Source organism: Pristiophorus japonicus, chromosome 22 (assembly GCF_044704955.1).
Source record: "Pristiophorus japonicus isolate sPriJap1 chromosome 22, sPriJap1.hap1, whole genome shotgun sequence".
NCBI lineage: Eukaryota > Metazoa > Chordata > Chondrichthyes > Pristiophoridae > Pristiophorus > Pristiophorus japonicus.
The window spans coordinates 48,509,622-48,530,660 of NC_091998.1; the positions used below are offsets into that span (position 1 = coordinate 48,509,622).

Here is a 21,039-nt window from a genome sequence, read left to right on the forward strand (position 1 = left end):
GAGAGGGTGGTTCAAGCGATCCGATTGGCAGAGGGGCTTGACGAGTCGGCGAACGGAACTGACGGGTTTCAATCGCATCGCGTGATTGGCGCAGGAGGGGAGCCAATGGAAGGGGGAGGTGCGAGCGACGCGATTGGACGGGCGCTCTGGCGGGGAGCCAATGGCCGCGCGCGGCTACGCCGGCGGCCCAAAAGCGGGGGCCTGGAGTTGGCGGGCGGAGCGTGACAGGGACTATGGCGACGGGGGAGGGCTTCTCTGGCCTGGAGCGGTGAGTTTGGGGGTGAGGGACCGGGGAAGGACTTTCCTGGGGGCTCAGTGGGCAGCACACTCGCCTCTGAGTCAGGAGGTTGTGGGCTCAAGTCCCACTCCCGGAACTGAAGCACAAAAATCCAGGCTGACACTCCCAGGGCAGTGCTGAGGGAGCGCCGCACTGTCGGAGGTGCCGTCTTTCAGATGAGACGTTAAACCGAGGCCCCGTCTGCTCCCTCAGCTGGATGTAAAAGACCCCATGGCAACTATTTTGAAGAAGAGCGTTGGGAGTTATCCCCGGTGTCCTGGGGCCAATATTTATCCCTCAATCAACATAATAAAAACAGATTATCTGGGCCATTATCACATTGCTGTTTGTGGGAGCTTGTTGTGCGCAAATTGGCTGCCGCGTTTCCCACATTACAACAGTGACTACACTCCAAAAGTACTTCATTGGCTTTAAAGTGCTTTCAGTGGTTGTGAAAGGCACTATATAAATGCATAATCATAATAATTAGGCACACGAGTAGACCCCTTGAGCCTGCTCTGCCATTCAATGAGATCACGGCTAATCTTCTACCTCAACTCCACTTTCCCGCCCGCTCCCCATATCCCTCCCTTGATATCCAAAAATCTATCGATCTCTGTCTTGAATATACTCAACGACTGAGCCTCCACAGCCCTCTGGGGCAGAGAATTCCAAAGATTCACCACCTTCTGAGTGAAGAAATTTCTCCACATCTCAGTCCTAAATAGCCGACCCCTTTATTCTGAGACTGTGACCCCCCTGGTTCTCTGCTCCCCAGCCAGAGGAAATATCTACCCTGCATCTACCCTGTCAAACTTTGTAAGAATTTTGTATGCTTCAATGAGACCACCTCTCATTCTTTTAAACTCTAGAGAACATTGGCCGAGCCTGCTCAATCTCTTCTCATGGGACAATCCCCCCATTCCCAGGAATCAGTCTGGTGAACCTTCATTGCACTCCCTTTATGGCAATTATATCTTTTTGTAGGTAAGGAGACCAAAACTGTACACAATACTCCAGGTGCGGTCTCACCAGGACCCTATATAATTGCAGTAAAATGTCTTTCAGATGAGATATTAAACCAAGACCCCGTCTGTTCTCTCAAGTGGGCTTAAAAGATCTGATGGCACTATTTTGATGAAGAGGGATATATAAAATGGAAAAGAGTGACTAAAGTAAATGTTGGTCCCTTAGAAGATGAGAAGGGGGATTTAATAATGGGAAATGTGGAAATGGCTGAGACCTTAAATAATTATTTTGCTTCAGTCTTCACAGTGGAAGACACAAAAACCATGCCAAAAATTGCTGGTCACGGAAATGTGGGAAGGGAGGACCTGGAGACAATCACTATCACTAGGGGGGTAGTGCTGGACAGGCTAATGGGACTCAAGATGGACAAGTCCCCTGGTCCTGATGAAATGCATCCCAGGGTATTAAAAGAGATGGCGGAAATTATAGCAGATGCATTTGTTATAATTCTCTGGACTCTGGGGAGGTGCCATTGGATTGGAAAGCAGCTAATGTAACGCCTCTGTTTAAAAAAGGGGGCAGACAAAAGGCAGGTAACTATAGACATCTGTAGTGGGGAAAATGCTTGAAGCTATCATTAAGGAAGAAATAGCAGGACATCTAGATAGGAATAGTGCAATCAAGCAGACGCAACATGGATTCATGAAGGGGAAATCATGTTTAACTAATTTACTGGAATTCTTTGAGGATATAGCGAGCATGGTGGATCAAGGTGCACCGATGGATGTGGTGTATTTAGATTTCCAAAAGGCATTCGATAAGGTGCCACATAAAAGGTTACTGCAGAAGATAAAGGTACGTGGAGTCAGAGGAAATGTATTAGCATGGATAGAGAATTGGCTGGCTAACAAAAAGCAGAGAGTCGGGATAAATGGATCCTTTTCGGGTTGGAAATCGGTGGTTAGTGGTGTGCTACAGGGATCGGTACTGGGACCACAACTGTTTACAATATACATGGATGATCTGGAAGAGGGGACAGAGTGAGTGTAACAAAATTTGCAGATGACACAAAGATTGGTGGGAAAGCGGGTTGTGTAGAGGACACAGAGAGGCTGCAAAGAGATTTAGATAGGTTAAGCGAATGGACTAAGGTTTGGCAGATGGAATACAATGTCGGAAAATGTGAGGGGTGGGGGGGGAAACAGTAAAAGGGAATATTATTTGAATGGGGAGAAATTACAACATGCTGCGGTGCAGAGGGACCTGGGGGTCCTTGTGCATGAATCCCAAAAAGTTAGTTTGCAGGTCCAGCAGGTAATCAGGAAGGCGAATGGAATGTTGGCCTTCATTGCGAGAGGGATGGAGTACAAAAGCAGGGAGGTCTTGCTGCAACTGTATAGGGTATTGGTGAGGCCGCACCTGGAGTACTGCGTGCGGTTTTGGTCACCTTACTTAAGGAAGGATATACTAGCCTTGAAGGGGATACAGAGACGATTCACGAGGCTGATTCTGGAGATGAGGGGATTACCTTATGATGATAGATTGAGTAGACTGGGTCTTTACTCGTTGGAGTTCAGAAGGATGAGGGGTGATCTTATAGAAACATTTAAAATAATGAAAGGGATAGACAAGATCGAGGCAGAGAGGTTGTTTCCACTGGTCGGGGAGACTAGAACTAGGGGGCACAGCCTCAAAATACGGGGGAGCCAATTTAAAACCGAGTTGAGAAGGAATTTCTTCTCCCAGAGGGTTGTGAATCTGTGGAATTCTCTGCCCAAGGAAGCAGTTGAGGCTAGCTCATTGAATGTATTCAAATCACAGATAGATAGATTTTTAACCAATAAGGAAATTAAGGGTTATGGGGAGCGGGCAGGTAAGTGGAGCTGAGTCCACTGCCAGATCAGCCATGATCTTTTTGAATGGCGGAGCAGGCTCGAGGGGCTAGATGGCCTCCTACTGTTCCTAATTCTTATGTTCTTATGTTCTTACGTGTCTTATCCCTCAATCAATTTACCAAAAAAACTGATTACCTGGTCACATTATCACATTGCTGTCTGTGGGAGCTTGCTGTGCGCAAATTGATTGCCCCGTTTTCCAAATTACAACACAGCAAATGACTACACGGCAAAAAGTACTTAATTGGCTGTAAAACGCTTTGGGACGTCCCGAGGTGATGAGAGGCATGATCGAAATGCAAGACTTTCTTTTTAAACGTCAGGCAACAAATCAGAATTGGTGGCTTCTGTTGCATTATATCCCCATTGGTTCAATGGCATGCCGCCTGACTAATATTGATCAGTTATAGAATCCCTGCTTTTGCCAGTGCTGTTTAAATGGTGACTTTTGCATGAAATTATCTGGTCATTATGTTTGTGGGAACTTGCTGTGCGGAAATTGGCTGCCGTGTTTCCTATGTTGCAACAGCGACTACACTTGAACAGCACTTAATTTGTTTTAAAGTGCTTTGGGATGTCTATTGGTCAGAAAGACGCTATAGAAACACAAGTCTTTCCCTTTCGCTTGGATTACTGTGAACAGTTCTGGTCTCCATATTCTAAAAAGGATGTAGGGGTATTGGTGAAGGTGCAAAAGAAGATGTACTAAAATGGTATGAGAACTGAGAGTTTATACCTGTCAGGAAAGATTTAACAGGCTGGGGCTCTTTTCTCGAGAACAGGGGTGACCTGATAGATTATGGAAGGGCTTGATGGAGTGGATGTAGTGATGTTTCTACTACTGTACTGCATTACAACAGTGATTACACTTCAAAAAGTATCTCATTGGCTGTAAAGTGCTTTGCGATGTCCTGAGGTCATGAAAGACGCTATATAAATGCAAGTCTTTTCTTTCTTGCCATCTTCCCATTCTAAGTTTGCCAACCTTCCGTCATTGTCCTAGAGTTTCCAGGAATTACAGATTAAACTCCAGGGCACTGTTACGAGCAAAACCCAGAAGAAAATCTTAGGCGCATTAAACAGAAATTGTGAGAGTTTAAAAAAATGTTCTTTGAACCCTATCTCTGTAATCTACTCCAGCCCCACAACCCCCCCGAGATGTCTGCGCTCCTCTAGTTCTGCCCTCCTGAGCATCCCTGATTATAATCGCTCAACCATTGGTGGCCATGCCTTCTGTTGCCTGGGCCCCAAGCTCTGGAACTCCCTGCCTAAACCGCTCCGCCTCTCTACCTCCTTCAAGATCCTCCTTAAAACCTACCTCTTTGACCAAGCGTTTGGTCACCTGTGCTAATTTTTACATGTGCGGCTCGGTGTCAGATTTTTATCTCATAATACTGTGAAGCACCTTGGGACGTTTCACGAAGTTGAAGGTGCTGTATAAATATAAGTTCTTATTGTGGTTGTATTAGTTATAAAAATAGTGGCGATGGGATAAACAGTCAAGAAAAATCCGGTCAGATCACAGATTTCAGATTACAAAGATTCTGTTTGCTTTGCAATGTGCGTGGGCTGAGCGAGCGCTGCTTGGATGGATGCGGCTGGCAACCAATCGTGGGGCGGTTGCAGGTTGTGTGATGAAAGCTCCAGGAACACGAGCACCCAGAGTTGGCGACCCATACCCCAATTTTCTTTTAAAATTTTTCTTTTATCTACTCGAGAGTTATTATGGGTTCTCCTTCTATCAGAGAGAGACCGTGGCAACAACTTACTTTGTGTTTGACGATGCTGTCCTCCATTGCTTCCCCCAGGAACTGCTGGGTGTGCTTTGCCACCGACCTCGACGATCGCTCTGCAGAATGGGTAAGCCCGTGCCGCTGCAAAGGATCCACCAAATGGATCCACCAGGCATGTCTCCAGCGATGGCTCGACGAGAAACAGAAGGGGAACAGTACAGGCCGGGTGGCATGCCCACAGTGTAACACAGAGTACCTGATTGTCTTCCCAAAGTTGGGTACGTAAGGAGACTTTTGTCTTTTCCCCGATGGGCTACGAAGCACAAAAAAAATTCCTTCGATTCATAATGGCCCAGAAATCCCGGCCTCCCTGGGGTCTGTGCGGAGTGTGTACAGACCCGGGAAGGCATCGCAAAAGCCGGTTTTCAGCGCACAATGCGCATGCGCAGAAAACCGGCTTTTCCGATCTGTCAGTTGTGAACCTGTGGAATTCTATGCCACAAAGTTGTGGAGTCCAGTTCATTGGACATATTCAAAAGGGAGTTAGATGTGGCCCTTACGGCTAAAGGGATCAGCGGGTATGGAGAGAAGGCAGGGGTGGGGTACTGAGGTTGCATGATCAGCCATGATCATATTGAATGGTGGTGCAGGCTCAAAGGGCCGAATGGCCTACTCCTGTACCTACTTTCTATGTTTCTATGTCAAGCTCCAGCTCGACAGATCCTCCGCATCTCTGGAGCGAGGACACTTGCACGAGCAAAATTGCGGTATTTACCCAGATCTTGCCCAGCAAATGTCCTCAAAACTCTTGCGCCTGATAAAAGCAGGCACATAGCCTACTATTACAGGCAGTAAGAGTTTTAAAACATACTTAAAACATTAAAAATTAAATTAAAAAAAAAAACACATTTTATTTTTAAAAACCCTGCCCACTGCATTAAATTTATTTGAAACCATAATTTTAAAAAACTTCTTAAAAACTCGGAAAAAAATAAGATATTTATTAACTTTAATTTGAATTAATTTTAATTATGTGAGGTGTGTTTTTTATTTGGTGTTATTGTTTGTGGCTTTTTTTCTCTCAATTAATAGCAATGAGAACTCGTAGATACAGAGTTCCCATTGCTATTAATTGAGAATACGGTACCTGATTGGTTGAGCAGTCACACGTGACCGCACCTTCTGCGTGGGAACCTGGAGGACGGGAGAGCGTTTCGCGGCGCGGGAAGAGAAGGCATTCCCACCAGAATCCCACGCTCCTCCGGGACCACCAGGTACTTTCGGAAAAATTCTCTGGTCGGAGGTGTTCGTCCGATAGAAGCCTCCGACCGCAATTTCAGGGTCGATGTATTTATCTACTGGTTTCCACCCCTCCTGTCCAGGTTTATGGGTGCTATGCATGCTCAGGCACCTTGCCTAAGAGGCTAAGGCAGTGACTCTCTCCAAATATGTGTCTTAAATCCTCTGTGTATGCTCAGTCGTTGAGTATATTCAAGATAGAGATCGATAGATTCTTGGATAGTAAGACATTCAAAGGATATGGGGATAGTGCGGGAAAGTGGAGTTGAGGTTGAAGATCAGCCACGATCTTATTGAATGGCGGAGCAGGCTCAAAGGACTGTTTGGCGTACTGCTGCTCCTAATTCTTATGTTCCTATGAGAAGAGTGAGATGAGATAAATCACGGTGTGACTGGGTGACACCAGGGCATTAAAGACCTGTAGATTGCGGGATGCTTCTGGGTTTAAGTTCCACACCAGGGTTTGAATGTATATTCTAAACTGACACACGAGTGCAGTGCTAAAGGTGTCGATCATCAGGGGCAAGGTTAAACAGAGGCGCGCTGTTCTGCCTCTTTCGATGGTTCAACGGCAACTTGCGGTTTACATGGTGCTTTTAATGTAGAAAAATGTCCCGAAACACTTAAAGCTGCAATGAAAAGTGGACACTGAGCCAGAGGGGGAGATATTAGTCAGGGTAAGCTTGGTCAAAGAACTGGGTCTTAAAGACAGAGATGGAAGTGGAGAAGCAAAATGGTTTAGGGAGAAATTTGAGGGTGGGAATAAATGAGGAGACTCTGCAATTCCAAGTCTTGATTTCACAAAGTGAAGTTACCAGGACAAAGAAACTGTTTCAGCTTGTGGAACTGAAGCTCGGGAAGTACAGGAAAGCCCAGAAAAGCACTGACCACAGTAGCACTGCAATGTATGCACCTGTGATTATACTCACAGGCTGTTAGAGCTGTTGAGTTAGGAGTGGCTTAGCCAGTCACGTGATATTCACAAGACTCAATAAAACCCCAACCGGGTTCGGGGGATCCACGATGAGGCAGGTGGTTGTGAGCCTGGTGGCTGAACTGGTAATGTGTAGTGTGATAAACCTTTTGCTAATAAACCAACTAAATCCTAATAGAAAGGTTGAGTAGGTTGGGCCTCTAATTGGAATTCAGAAGAATGAGAGGTGATCTTATCGAAACGTATAAGTTTATGAGGGGGCTTGACAAGGTAGATGCAGAGAGGATGTTTCCACTGATAGGGGAGACTAGAACTAGGGGGCATAATCTTAGAATAAGGTGCCTCCCATTTAAAACTGAGATGAGGAGGAATTTCTTCTCTGAGGGTTGTAAATCTGTGGAATTCGTTGCCTCAGAGAGCTGTGGAAGCTGGGACATTGAATAAATTTAAGACAGAGATGGACAGTTTCTTAACCGATAAGGGGTTATGGGGAGCGGGCAGGGAAGTAGACCCGAATCCATGATCGGATCAGCCATGATCGTATTAAATGGCGGAGCAGGCTCGAGGGGCCGTGTGGCCTACTCCTGCTCCTATTTCTTATGTTCTTATGTAATAGCAATGTCTTCCTATGAATTCTTAAGCAAAGAATCCATGAAGCAAATGTATTACAAGGACCAATAAGTTGGCAATGAAAAGAGAGTGAGAGACAGAAGGGGAAAAAACGGTCTGCTATACTGTCCAAGCTCCAGGAGAGGTTTAAGACTCCCAAGTATGGGAAGAAGCTTTCCAAACAGGAGCCAGCGTAACGAGGCGGGATTTCAAAGCAATATTGATGTCAGAACGGAAACCTTATAGTATGGTGTATTTTTGCAGTGGGTGTTTTTGAAGATTTTTCCTGACGATTGGTTCTGTGCCTCTGTTCTTCAGGTCCAGTTGTGTACTCCTTGCACCAAGTTGATCGCATCTTGTCCAAAGCCAGCCCGTTTGCAGCGGCCAGCATCGTGGTGGGGACCGTATACTGGTCGGCAGTGACTTACGGAGCCGTGACTGTAATGCAGGTTGGCCCACGTACTGTCGAATGCACCAATACTGTTCCCCGCAGCCAAGAATTGTTACGTTGTCGCCCACTTCATATGAGTAATCGTTGTACGTAAGACCCCCCGCAAAGGGAAACCTTCAAATAGCTGCAGTCCAGATAGTGCAGTCGGTAAAGGCACCCATTGTGTAGACGAGGAGTCTGCGTTGAGTTAGCTGAATGTAAATTCCCCCAGCTGCCGTGGAATGCGGAAGTCAAACTTTAATAGTTAAAAAGAAAAGACTTGCATTTATATAGCGCCTTTCACGACCGATAGACACCTCAAAGCGCTCTATAGTCAATGAGGTGCTCTTTGAAGTGCAGTCACCATTGTAATGTGGGAACCACAGCTGGCAATTTACATACTACAAACTCCATATTCTCTTTCAGTGATGTTGATTGAGGGATAAATATTGGCCACGACACCAGGGATAACTCCCCTGCTCCTCTTCGAAATAGTGCCATGGGATCTATTACGCCCACCTGAGAGGGCAGACGGGGCCTTGGTTTCACGTCTCATCCGAAAGTCGGCACCTCCAGTGGAACAGCCTCCCTCATCTGCACTAATCTCAGCAATCAACAACAACAGCTTGTATTTATATAGCCCCTTTAACGTAGTAACACGTCCCAAGGCGCTTCACAGAAGTGTTAGAAGACAAAAATTAATTTGATACCGAGCAACATAAGGAGATATTAAGGCAGATGATTAAAAGCTTGGTCAAAGTGATAGGTTTTAAGGAGCGTCTTAAAGGAGGAAAGAGAGACTGAGAGGTTTAGGGAGGGTGTTCCAGCGCCTGGGGCCCAGGCACCTGAAGGCACCGATGATTGAGTGATTATAATCAGGGATGCTCAAAAGGGCAGAATTTGAGGAGCGCAGACATCTTGGGTGGGGTTGTGGGGCTGAAGGAGATTACAGAGATGGGCAGGGCGAGGCCATGGAGAGATTGAAAAATAAGGATGAGAATTTTGAAATCGAGGCGTAACAGAGCCAATGTAGGTCAGCGAGCATGGGCGACGGGTGAGCGGGACTTGCTGCGAGTTGGGATGCGGGGCTCCCGGATTTTGTAATCGTCAACAAATGAGCTGTGACGAGCACTGCACAGTAACTCGGTCTGCCTTTGGTCTCTCTGCAGGTTGTTGGACACAAGAAAGGCCTGGACCTGATGGAGCGAGCAGACCCACTCTTCCTGCTCATGGGACTGCCCACCATCCCCGTGATGCTTATCTTGGCCAAGATGATCCGGTGGGAGGACTTTGTGCTTCGCATGTGGCGCAAATACTCCAGCAAGCTTCAGGTTCTGAGCAACATTTTCCCAGGTGAGACCCCAGCCTCTTCCCAGGTAACAGTGCCCAGAATATGTCCCAATGGCAGGGCTGTCAAATGGTGCTCCCCTTGGACTGGAGGCTGAGAGATTTGAGATGATTCTTTTCAGTACCTCCTTCCTCATTACTAATTAATATATTAACTTTGAAGATTTATTTTTCTCTGCCATCTATATAACTTTTGGGAAGTAGTTGATCTCACATACGGACAAAAAAAAACCCTTGCTATAGAAACATAGGTGCAGGAGTAGGCCATTCGGTCCTTCGAGCCTGCACCACTATTCAATAAGATCATGGCTGATCATTCACCTCAGTATCCCTTTCCTGCTTTCTCTCCATACCCCTTGATCCCTTTAGCCATAAGGGCCATATCTAACTCCCTCTTGAATGTATCCAATGATCTGGCATCAACAACTCTCTGCGGGAGGGAATTCCACAGGTTAACAACTCTCTGAGTGAAGAAGTTTCTCCTCATCTCAGTCCTAAATGGCCTACCCCTTATCCTTAGACTGTGTCCCCTGGTTCTGGACTTCCCCAACATCAGGAACATTCTTCCCGCATCTAACCTGTCCAGTCCCGTCAGAATTTTATATGTTTCTATGAGATCCCCTTTCATCCTTCTAAACTCCAGTGAATAAAGGTCCAGTCGATCCAGTCTCTCGTCATGTCAGTCCAGCCATCCCGGGAATCAGTCTGGTGAACCTTCGCTGCACTCCCTCAATAGCAAGAACGTCCTTCCTCAGATTAGGAGACCAAAACTGAACACAATATTCCAGATGAGGCCTCACCAAGGCCTGTACAACTGCAGTAAGTCCTCCCTGCTCCTATACTCAAAACCCCTAGCTATGAAGGCCAATATACCATTTGTCTTCTTCACCGCCTGCTGTACCTGCATGTCAACTTTCAATGACTGATGAACCATGACACCCAGGTCTCGTTGCACCTCCCCTTTTCCTAATCTGCCGCCATTCAGATAATATTCTGCCTTCGTGTTTTTGCACCCAAAGTGGATAATTTCACATTTATCCACATTATACTGCATCTACCATGCATTTGCCCACTCACCTAACCTGTCCAAGTCACCCTGCAGCCTCTTAGCGTCCTCCTCATAGCTCACACTGCCAGCCAGTTTAGTGTCATCTGCAAACTTGGAGATATTACACTCAATTCCTTCATCCAAGTCATTAATGTATATTGTAAATAGCTGGGATCCCAGCACTGAGCCCTGCGGCACCCCACTAGTTACTGCCTATCATTCTGAAAAGGATCCGTTTATCCCGACTCTGCTTCCTGTCTGCCAGCCAGTTCTCTATCCACGTCAATACATTACCCCCAATACCATATGCTCTAATTTTGCACACCGATCTCTTGTGTGGGACCTTGTCAAAAGCCTTTTGAAAGTCCAAATACACCACATCCACTGGTTCTCCCTTGTCCACTCTACTAGTTACATCCTCAAAAAATTCCAGAAGATTTATCAAGCATGATTTCCCTTTCATAAATCCATGTTGACTTGGACCGATCCTGTCACTGCTTTCCAAATGCGCTGCTATTTCATCTTTAATAATTGATTCCAGCATTTTCCCCACTACTGATGTCAGCCTAACCGGTCTATAATTCCTTTTTTTCTTTCGCCCTCCTTTTTTAAAAAGTGAGGTTACATTAGCTACCCTCCAGTCCATAGGAACTGATCCTGAGTCGATAGACTGTTAGAACATGATCTCCAATGCATCCACTATTTCTAAGGCCACTTCCTTAAGTACTTTGGGATGCAGACTATCAGGCCCCGGGGATTTATCTGCCTTCAATCCCATCAATTTCCCTAACACAGTTTCCCACCTAATAAGGATATCCTTCAGTTCCTCCTCCTCTCTAGACCCTCGGTCCCCTAATACATCCGGAAGGTTATTTGTGTCTTCCTTCATGAAGACAGAACCAAAGTATTTGTTCAACTGGTCTGCCATTTCTTTGTTCCCCATTATAAATTCACCTGACTCTGACTGCAAGGGACCTACGTTTGTCTTCACTAATCTTTTTCTCTTCACATATCTATAGAAGCTTTTGCAGTCAGTTTTTATGTTCCCAGCAAGCTTCCTCTCGTACTCTATTTTCCCCCTCCTAATTAAACACTTTGTCCTCCTCTGCTGAATTCTACATTTCTCCCAGTCCTCCGGTTTGCTGCTTTTTCTGCCCAATTTATATGCCTCTTCCCTGAATTCAACACTATCCTTAATTTTCCTTGTTAGTCACGGTTGAGCCACCTTCCCCGTTTTATTTTTACCAATTGTTGAAGTTCATCCATGTGATCTTTCAACATTTGTCATTGCCTATCCACCGTCAACCCTTTAAGTATCACTCGCCAGTCTATTCTAGCCAATTCACGTCTCACACCATCGAAGTTACCTTTCCTTAAGTTCAGGATCCTAGACTCTGAATTAACTGTGTCACTCTCCATCTTAATAAAGAATTCTACCATATTATGGTCACTCTTCTTCAAGGGGCCTCGCACAACAAGATTGCTAATTAGTCCTTTCTTATTACACATCACCCAGTCTAGGATGGCCAGCCGTCTAGTTGGTTCCTCGACATATTGGCCCAGAAAACCATCCCTAATACACTCCAGGAAATCCTCCTCCACCGTATTGCTACCAGTTTGGTTAGCCCAATCTATATATAGATTAAAGTTGTCCATGATAACTGCTGTACCTTTATTGCATGCATCCCTAATTTCTTGTTTGATGCTGTCCCCAACCTCACTGCTACTGTTTGGTGGTCTATACACAACTCCCACTAGCATTTTCTGCCCTTTGGTATTCCGCAGCTCCACCCATACCGATTCCACATCATCCAAGCGAATGTCCTTCCTGACTATTGCGTTAATTTCCTCTTTAACCAACAACACTACCCCACCTCCTTTTCCTTTCTGTCTATCTTCCTGAATGTTGAATACCCCTGGATGTTGAGTTCCCAGCCTTGGTCACCCTGGAGCCATGTCTCCATAATCCCAATTATATCATATTCATTCATTGCTGCCTGTACAGTTAATTCCTCCACCTTATTACGAATACTCCTCACATTGAGGCACAGAGCCTTCAGGCTTGTCTTTTTAACACACTTTGTCCGTTTAGAATTTTGCTGTAATGTGGCCCATTTTGATTTTTGCCTTGGGTTTCTCTGCCCTCCACTTTTACTTTTCTTCTTTCTATCTTTTGCTTCTGCCCCCATTCTACTTCCCTCTGTCTCCCTGCATAGGTTCCCATCCCCCTACTATATTGGTTTAACCCCTCCCAACAGCACTATGGCTCTTTCACACTTTCCCATTGCCTTTTCTGTACTCTTGTTTGATCCTGTCCTCTTCTGATACGCAACACAGGTACATTCCCATCTGTAATACATGCACACAGGTTGGTAGAGCTGTTGCATTGGGAGCGGCTTAGCCAGTCACGTGATGTTCACAAGACTCAATAAAACCCTAGCCAGTTGGGTCTAGGTCATCCACAGTGAGGTATGCAGTTGTGAGCCTAGTGGATGAACTGGTAATGTGTAGATGTGATTGTTAAACCTTTGTTAATAAACCAACTACCGGTAGTTCTTAATAGCAATGTGTTGCTCTGAATTCTTAAGCAAAGAACCCATGAAGCAAATACATTACACCATCCTCTGAGTTTGTCCTTTTCTCGCACTGTCTCTCCCTATCTTTATCTGACTGTGTCTTCCTCTTTCTGTCTGACTGTGTTTCAGATATCTCTCTCCTCTCGCGCACTTAGCTTTTCCCTCAGACAATTTCCATCCGTCTCGCGCACTCTTTCCTGTCTTGTGCTCGCGCTCTCAGTGACTGAGCCTCTCTCTTTCTTGTCCGTGTTTACTAATGTATGACGAGAAGCTGCTTCAATTTTCGAACAACTACCCACTGTTGTTGAGATGGTTCATCCTCTGTCTTGTTACAGCATTACAGCTCAGAATAAGGGGTCGCCCATTTAAAACACAAATGAATTTCTTCTTTCACAGGGTGGTGAATCTTTGGAATTCTCTATCCCAGAGAGCTGTGGAGGCTGGGTCATTGAATATATTTAAGGTGGAGATAGACAGATTTTTGATTGATAAGGGAGTAAAGGGTTATGGGGAGTGGGCAGGGAAGTGGATTTGAGGGACACGATCAGATCAGCCAAGATATTGAATGGTGGAGCAGGGGCCAAATGGGTGACTCCTGCTCCTATTTCTTAGGTCACTTCCACTGAACGTTAATAAGAACATATCAGGTAGATGCCATAAAGAAAGACTCGTGTTTATGTAGTGAATTTCATGACCGCTTTACAGCCAATGAAATACTTTTTGAAGTGCAGTCACTGTTGCATAAAGGACCAGATTTAATTTTCAGCTGTTTCAAGGTGAGTTGAATATACTTCAAATGTACTTCATTGGCTGTAAAGCGCTTTGGGGCATCCAGTGGCAGACACCCCCTTGAGCGCACAGTGTGGGTGGGTGTCTGTGCGTACGTGTCGCGCTCTCATTTTGTGGGCGGTTCAGATTGTGTTGATGCTGATGTTTCTGCGTTGTGTAGGTTTCGGATGCCCCATCCCTCGTGTGCCAGCTGAGACCAGCTATCAGAGCGACCACATGTCCGTCTCTCGCATCCTGTGCGGTGCGCTCGTCTTTCCCACCATCTCCAGCATGGTGGGCAAACTCATCTTCAGCAGCGTAAGCTCCAACCTGCAGCGGACTATCTTGGTGAGTGTGCCTGCTGTTCTGCTCCAGTTATCTCCCCCTCTCTCCTGAGTGTGCTGGGGCACAGTTCTACCTATGTCAGCGTTCTTTGAACTGTGACCTCACGAGGCTGGCTTTAAGACTTTGCATTTCTCCTGTGCGAGGAAGAAGAAAGACTTGCATTTATATAGCGCCTTTCACAACCACTGGATGCCCCAAAAGCGCTTTACAGCCAATGAAGTACATTTGAAGTATATGCACTGTTGTGATGCAGGAGCCATGGCAACCAAGTTGCGCATAGCAAGCTCCCACAAAGAGCAATGTGATAATGACTAGATAATTAATGTTAAATATTGGCCCAGGACTACGGGGATAACTCCCCCACTCTTCTTCGAAATAGTGTCGTGGGATCTTTCAGGTCCACCTGAGAGAGCAGACGGGACCTCGATTTAACGTCCCATCCGAAAGACGGCACCTCCGACAGTGCAGTGCTCCCTCAGCACTGCACCGGGAGTGTCAGCCTAGATTTTTGTGCTCAAGTCCCTGGAGTGGGACTTGAACCTTCTGACTCCAAGGCGAGAATGCTACCAAATGAGTCACGGCTGATACTATAAGCTCAATTGGTCATACTCTCATCCCTCACGTGAGTCATCCAAGCCCAACTTCGCATCTTGAGTACACGATCTCAGCTGATGCTGAGCAGGTAGGGCAATTTTGGAGCTCCTGACCTTAAACCACGCCCCATCTGCATTTTCCAGTCCAAAGATCTCGTGGTGCTACTGGAAGGGAAGCAGATGATTCTCTGGGGTGCTGTCCAACATTCCTTCCTCAGTTGACACTGCCAGAAATAGATTAACTGGTCCTTCATCTCTCTGCTGCTTGTCTTCACTCACAAAGCAAATCAGTCCCTGTGAAGCGTTCTTGAGCGTTTCCTTAAGATTGTGATTAGACGCTATATAAATGCAGGTATTTTGGATTCTGCATTGCACTTTTTTTTTTAAGTATGTCGTACACCAGTCTTTGAAGTGGCACAACAAGTTGAGAAGCTTGTTAAAGGTTCACAGGATTCTTGGCTTTATTGCTAAATGCATGGAGTACAAAAGCCAGGATGTTCTGCTAAATCTTTATAAAACAACAACAACTTGTGTTTATATACCAAGACGTTTCACAGGATTATTATGAGATGAAAAAATTTGACACTGAGCCACATAAGTAGAAATTCGCACCGGTGGCCAAAAGCTTGGTCAAAGAGGGAGGTTTTAAGGAGCGTCTTGAAGGAGGAAAGGGAGGCGGAGAGGTTTAGGCAGGGAGTTCCAGAGCTTAGGGCCCAGGCAACAGAAGGCACTGCCACCAATGGTTGAGCAATTATTATCAGGGATGCTCAAGAGGGCAGAATTAGAGAAGCGCAGACATCTCGAGGGAGGGTTGTGGGGCTGGAGGAGATTACAGGGGAGGTTACAGGGAGCGGCCAGATCAGCCATGATCTTGTTGAATGGCGGAGCAGGCTCGAGGGGCTAGATGGCCTACTCCTGGTCCTAATTCTTATGTTCTAGATAGGGAAGGGGGCAAGATCATGGAGGGATTTGAAAATAAGGATGAGAATTTTGAAATCGAGGCGTTGCTTAACCGGAAGCCAATGTGGGTCAGCGAACACAGGAATGATGGGTGAGCAGGACTTGGTGCGAGTTAGGACACGGGCAGCCGAGTTTTAGATCACCACCTAGTTTATGTAGGGTAGAATGTGGGTGGCCGCTAGGAGTGCATTGGAGTAGTCAATTCTAGTGGTAACAAAGGCAAAAACACTGGTTGGGCCCCAGCTAGAGTATTGTGGCCAGTTCTGGGCACCACACTTTAGGAAGGAAGGCCTTGGGAGAGAGTGAAGTGGAGAGGAGATTTGCTAGATTGGTACCAGGGATGAAAGACTTCAGTTATATGTACAGACTAGAGAAATTGGGGGAGAATGACCAATTGGATAGTTCTTTCAAAATAACTGGCACAGGCACGATGGGGCGAATGGCCTGTGCTGTATGATTCAAACATTGCAAGTTTTAGGAAGAAAACCATCAGGCCCAACCACAGAGCTGCAAACAGTGCATGAATCCAAACTGAATTTTTTTTTGACTGCAACAGTGGGGATAGCGCCGTGAGATCTTTTACATCCACCTGAGAGAGCAGACAGGGCTCTCGATTTAATGTCTCATCCGAGAGACAGCACCTCCGACAGTGCAGCGCTCCCTCGGCACTGCACTGGGAGTGTCCGCCTAGTTTTTATGCTCAAGTCTCTGGAGTGGGACTTGAACCCACAGCCTTCTGACTCGGGGACGAGAGTACTACCCACTGAGGCGCAGCTGACACTATGGGGTGAGAAAGCAGAATGGGACTGTGGAGAGCTCTTTCAGAGAGCCAACTCGGGCATGATGGGCCGAATGGTCTCCTGTGCTGTGAAATGCTACGATTCCAATGGATGTTTGGTTGAGAAATTGGAGGGTTGCCAGTGTAGCTATGGAGTTCATCTGGAATTATTAAAGAAGGAATATCGAGGTGAACCTTATCGGAAGGGACATTGACAGTCCGTGGTACATTTAACTCTCCAATGCTTTATTGACGTGTGTATAGTCCGGATTCTCGATTTTAATGTCTCTCTTTTTGTAGGGTGGGATTGCCTTTGTTGCTATCAAAGGGGCCTTGAAGGTTTACTTCAGACAACAGCAATATCTCATCCAAGCAAACCGCCGGATTCTCAACTACCCTGAGCGGGGAGAGGAGCAGGAAGAGCTGCAGGCGGGCTACGAGGACTCTGGGAGTGACTGAAGCAGCGAGGGAGGGAATGATCAGCTGAGATGTGAGCAGGGCTGCGCTGGGGTAGACTCTTTGCTCTTCCGACTCTCCGGCCCACTGGAATTGGCATTAGGTATAATCCCACTCAGGGGCCGTCGCCCCATTCCCAGACAGCCATGCGCTGGCTTGGAATTGGGGCCCAGTCGTTGTGTTTATCCATGTACCATCAGTTCGTTTTTTGCCAGACAGAATATTTCCCCTCGTTTTTAATTGTTACTTCCTCCTCTAATTGTTTTTCTTTAACTGCTTTGTTGATTTAATGTTTTATTTTGTGATACTTGAAGACTACTGCCAATCGTTAGCTTTCTGCTAAAGGCCACCATCCCCAAGCAGTACCGAGGCCTGCTGTAAGGAGTGTTGCTCCATGGAGTGGTAGGACATGGGTCTGCAGCTGCGATTGACATACACACGCACACTTTCACTCACTCACACTCTCACGCACGCTTTCACTCACTCACACATACTCTCACACAGACACTCACTCACACATACTCTCACACACATACTCTCACACACATACTCTCACACACACACTCGCATACACACACACATATACATACTCATTCACGCATACACATACACACACTCGCACACATATATTCACACACACACACACACACACACATACTCTCGCATACATATACTCTCGCACACATACACATATACTCACAGCTCCTCGTTTCAAATGTGCCGCTGTGGGCCTCTTCCACACGGAGACTGGCCATCTCCTCACCAGAGGTGATGAATAACTAACTATAGGTCCCGGCGTTCTGTTGTAACCGGGCGGGCCCCCTCCGTGGCTGTACGAGAGCTGGGATAAGCTGTCTTCCCAGCAGCATCCTCATGCCCTTTGCTGGAGAGGGGACAGCGACGAATCTCCGCTCAGTCAGCAACCCAATAGCTGGGCGTGCGACCAAGGGAGGAAGCACTCCCAGCAGCAGTTTTGCCAACAGTGAAAGGGGGAGGTGGGGGTCGCAAGTGGTATCTCCGAATCAGCGACTTTCTTTTTGTGTAGTAGTAATTCTTATGCCAGATCCTGTGATATTTCAGGCCATATGGAAGAGTGGAAGTGTGATGACTTTAACTGGAGCTTTGTGAGCTGCTGCTCCGCCCAGAAGGATTTCATTGCTCATCGCAGTGGCTAAAGCAAGCAGCACAAACCGAGCATTATAAGTGGGCTTACCTCACATGTTGACCCTTTTAACCTTGTGGGAACTGCAATAGAACTTGTGCATCAAAATCAATGACTTGATTTTATAAATATATGTATATAAGTTTTAAAAGTAGAATATTGTAGCTGAGAAAACTTGCTGAAGCTTCGTGTTACTTGTCTTTTTTTTTAATCTGTAGAAAATAATTTATTTTTAAGGGAATTTGGTCTGCTCCCTGCCTTGGTACCTGTCATAATTGCTCTTAAATTTGTGTTTTTCTTTCTTATTTATGTAAAGCAATTTGGAATAATTAAGCTGCAAAAAACATTAGGGATTCTCAATAAGTTTAATTTAATAAAATTGCCACCTCTGATTTGTTGCCAGTTTGAGATTCTGGTAAATTCTAGTCAGTGAGAGGGAGTTTTGCCATCAGGGTCATTTCTAAAGCTTCAGGGCCTCTGTATTTTGTCTTATTTCTGTGCAAGTTACTTCCCCCGTCCTTGCTCAGCCTAGTATGGCAGTTGTGTAGTCAGTGTCAGCCATGGCTCAGTGGGCTATACCCTCGCCTCTGAGTCAGAAGGTTGCGGGTTCAAGTCCCACTCCAGGGACTTGAGCACAAAAATCTAGGCTGACACTCCAGTGCAGTGCTGAGGGAGTGCTGTGCTGTTGGATGTGCCGTCTTTCGGATGAAACATTAAACTGAGGCCCTGCTCTCTCAGGTAAACGTAAAAGATCCCACTGCACTATTTTGAAGATGAGGGGAGTTAGCCCCAGTGTCCTGGCCAATATATATCCCTCAATCAACATAACAAAAGCAGATTATCTGGTCATTATCACATAGACACATATAAATTAGGTGCAGGAGCAGGCCATTCGGCCCTTCGAGCCTGCACCGCCATTCAATAAGATCATGGCTGATCATTCAACCTCAGTACCCCTTTCCTGCTTTCTCTCCATACACCTTGATTCCTTTGGCTGTAAGGGCCATATCTAACTCCCTTTTGAATATATCTAACGAACTGGCCTCGACAACTTTCTGCGGTAGAGAATTCCACAGGTTACCTACTCTCTGAGTGAAGAAGTTTCTTCTCATCTCGGTCCTAAATAGCTTACCCTTTATTCACATTGCTGTTTGTGGGAGCTTGCTGTGCGCAAATTGGCTGCCGCATTTCCCACATTACAAGTGTGACTACACTTCAGAAGTACTTCATTGGCTGTAAAGCGCTTTGGGACATCCGGTGGCCTTGAAAGGGGCTATATTTTCCTTTGTGCCATCCTAAGTCTTGCTGGGTAGGACAGGGAGCAGTGGGGTACTTGTTCACTGTTCTGCACGATTTACAAGGCAAGTAATGTTCTTTGTAGTCTATTCTACTCCTAAAATGGCTGAATGTGGCGACACAAGCAGGTGTGTCGCAATGACACTAGGGAAACAAATGAACTCACCTGTACAGAGGTGAGCGATGCACCTAAAGCCTTGCTGTCCTACAATCCTCCCAAGATATCTGCGCTGCTCCAATTCTGGCCTCTTGCACGTCCCCGATTTTAATCGTTCCACCATTGGCGGCCGTGCCTTCAGCTGCCTGGGCCCTAAGCTCTGCAATTCCCTCCCGAAACCTCTCTACCTCTCTCCTCTTAAAATATTCCTCAAAACCTACCACATCCATTTTGACTGATTACGTGTGAAGTGCCTTGGAAGATATTTTTAAAAATTAGTTCCTTATTTGTGGGCGTCACTGACAAGGGCCAGCATTTATTGCCCCTCCCTAATTGCCCTTGAGAAGGTGGTGGTGAGCCGCCTTCTTGAACCGCTGCAGTCCGTGTGGTGAAGGTGCTCCCACAGTGCTGTTAGGGAGGGAGTTCCAGGATTGTAACCCAGCGACGATGAAGGAATGGCTGATATATTTCCAAGTCAGGATAGTGTGTGACTTGGAGGGGAACGTGGAGGTGGTGGTGTTCCCATGCGCCTGCTGCCCTTGTTCTTCCAGGCGGTAGAGGTGGCGGGTTTGGGAGGTGTTGTCGAAGAAGCCTTGGTGAGTTGCTGCAGTGCCACCGTCATCATAGGCAGTCTCGGAATCGAGGAAGACTTGCTTCCACTCTAAACATGAGTCCTTAGGTGACTGAACAGTCCAATACAAGAACCACAGTCCCTGTCACAAGTGGGACAGACAGTTGTTGAAGGAAAGGGTGGGTGGGACAGGTTTGCCGCACGCTCCTTCCGCTGCCTGCACTTGATTTCTGCATGCTCTCGGCGATAAGACTCGAGGTGCTCAGCGCCCTCCCAGATGCACTTCCTCCACTTTGGGCGGCCTTTGACCAGGGACTCCCAGGTGTCGGTGGAGATGTTGCACTTTATCAAGGAGGCTTTCAGGGTGTCCTTGTAACGTTTCCTCTGCCCACCTTTGGCTCGTTTGCCGTGAAGGAGTTCCGAGTAGAGCGCTTGCTTTGGGACTCCCGTGTCAGGCATGCGAACAATGTGGCCTGCCCAGCCGAGCTGATCGAATGTGGTCAGTGCTTCAATGCTGGGGACGTTGGCCTGGTCGAGGACGCTAACATTGGTGCGTCTATCCTCCCAGGGGATTTGCAGGATCTTGTGGTGACATCGTTGTTGGTATTTCTCCAGCAATTTGAGGTGTCTACTGTACATGGTCCATGTCTTTGAGCCATACAGGAGGGCGGGTATTACTACAGTCCTGTAGACCATGTGATTGGTGGAAGATTTGAGGGCTGGTCTAAGCTTTTAGATGGTGCACACTGCAGCCACTATGCGCGTGTGTGTGTGCATACATATTGCATCATTAATTGCTTCCCATTCCAGGTCAGTGTTCATTTAAATCCCTTTCA

At 46.5% G+C, this 21,039-nt stretch overlaps 1 protein-coding gene across 2 annotated transcripts; it reads left to right on the top strand.

Annotated features, from left to right (window-relative positions):
• Positions 1-154: 154 nt before the first annotated feature.
• Positions 155-18,571, top strand: LOC139235021 (E3 ubiquitin-protein ligase MARCHF5-like). 2 transcript variants are annotated; one of them, XM_070866103.1, is made up of 7 exons: positions 155-268; positions 4,950-5,152; positions 8,035-8,165; positions 9,316-9,499; positions 14,067-14,233; positions 16,862-17,051; positions 18,098-18,571. In XM_070866103.1, exons 1-6 carry the CDS (start codon positions 234-236, stop codon positions 17,018-17,020), a joined length of 879 nt encoding a protein of 292 aa, XP_070722204.1. In that variant the 5' UTR covers positions 155-233; the 3' UTR covers positions 17,021-17,051; positions 18,098-18,571. The 2 variants fall into 2 exon arrangements, with proteins under 2 accessions (XP_070722204.1, XP_070722203.1); XM_070866102.1 differs by having other exon boundaries at positions 16,862-18,571.
• Positions 18,572-21,039: the final 2,468 nt, after the last annotated feature.

What these genes read in the sequence shown, in the direction of transcription:
- LOC139235021 (XM_070866102.1), top strand. Translation starts at nt 234, where the DNA reads ATGGCGACGGGGGAGGGCTTCTCTGGCCTGGAGCG. An exon ending in GATTGTCTTCCCAAAGTTGG is followed by an intron (nt 5,153 to 8,034) that starts GTACGTAAGGAG and finishes TCTGTTCTTCAG; the next exon opens with GTCCAGTTGTGTACTCCTTG. An exon ending in TCTGAGCAACATTTTCCCAG is followed by an intron (nt 9,500 to 14,066) that starts GTGAGACCCCAG and finishes TGCGTTGTGTAG; the next exon opens with GTTTCGGATGCCCCATCCCT.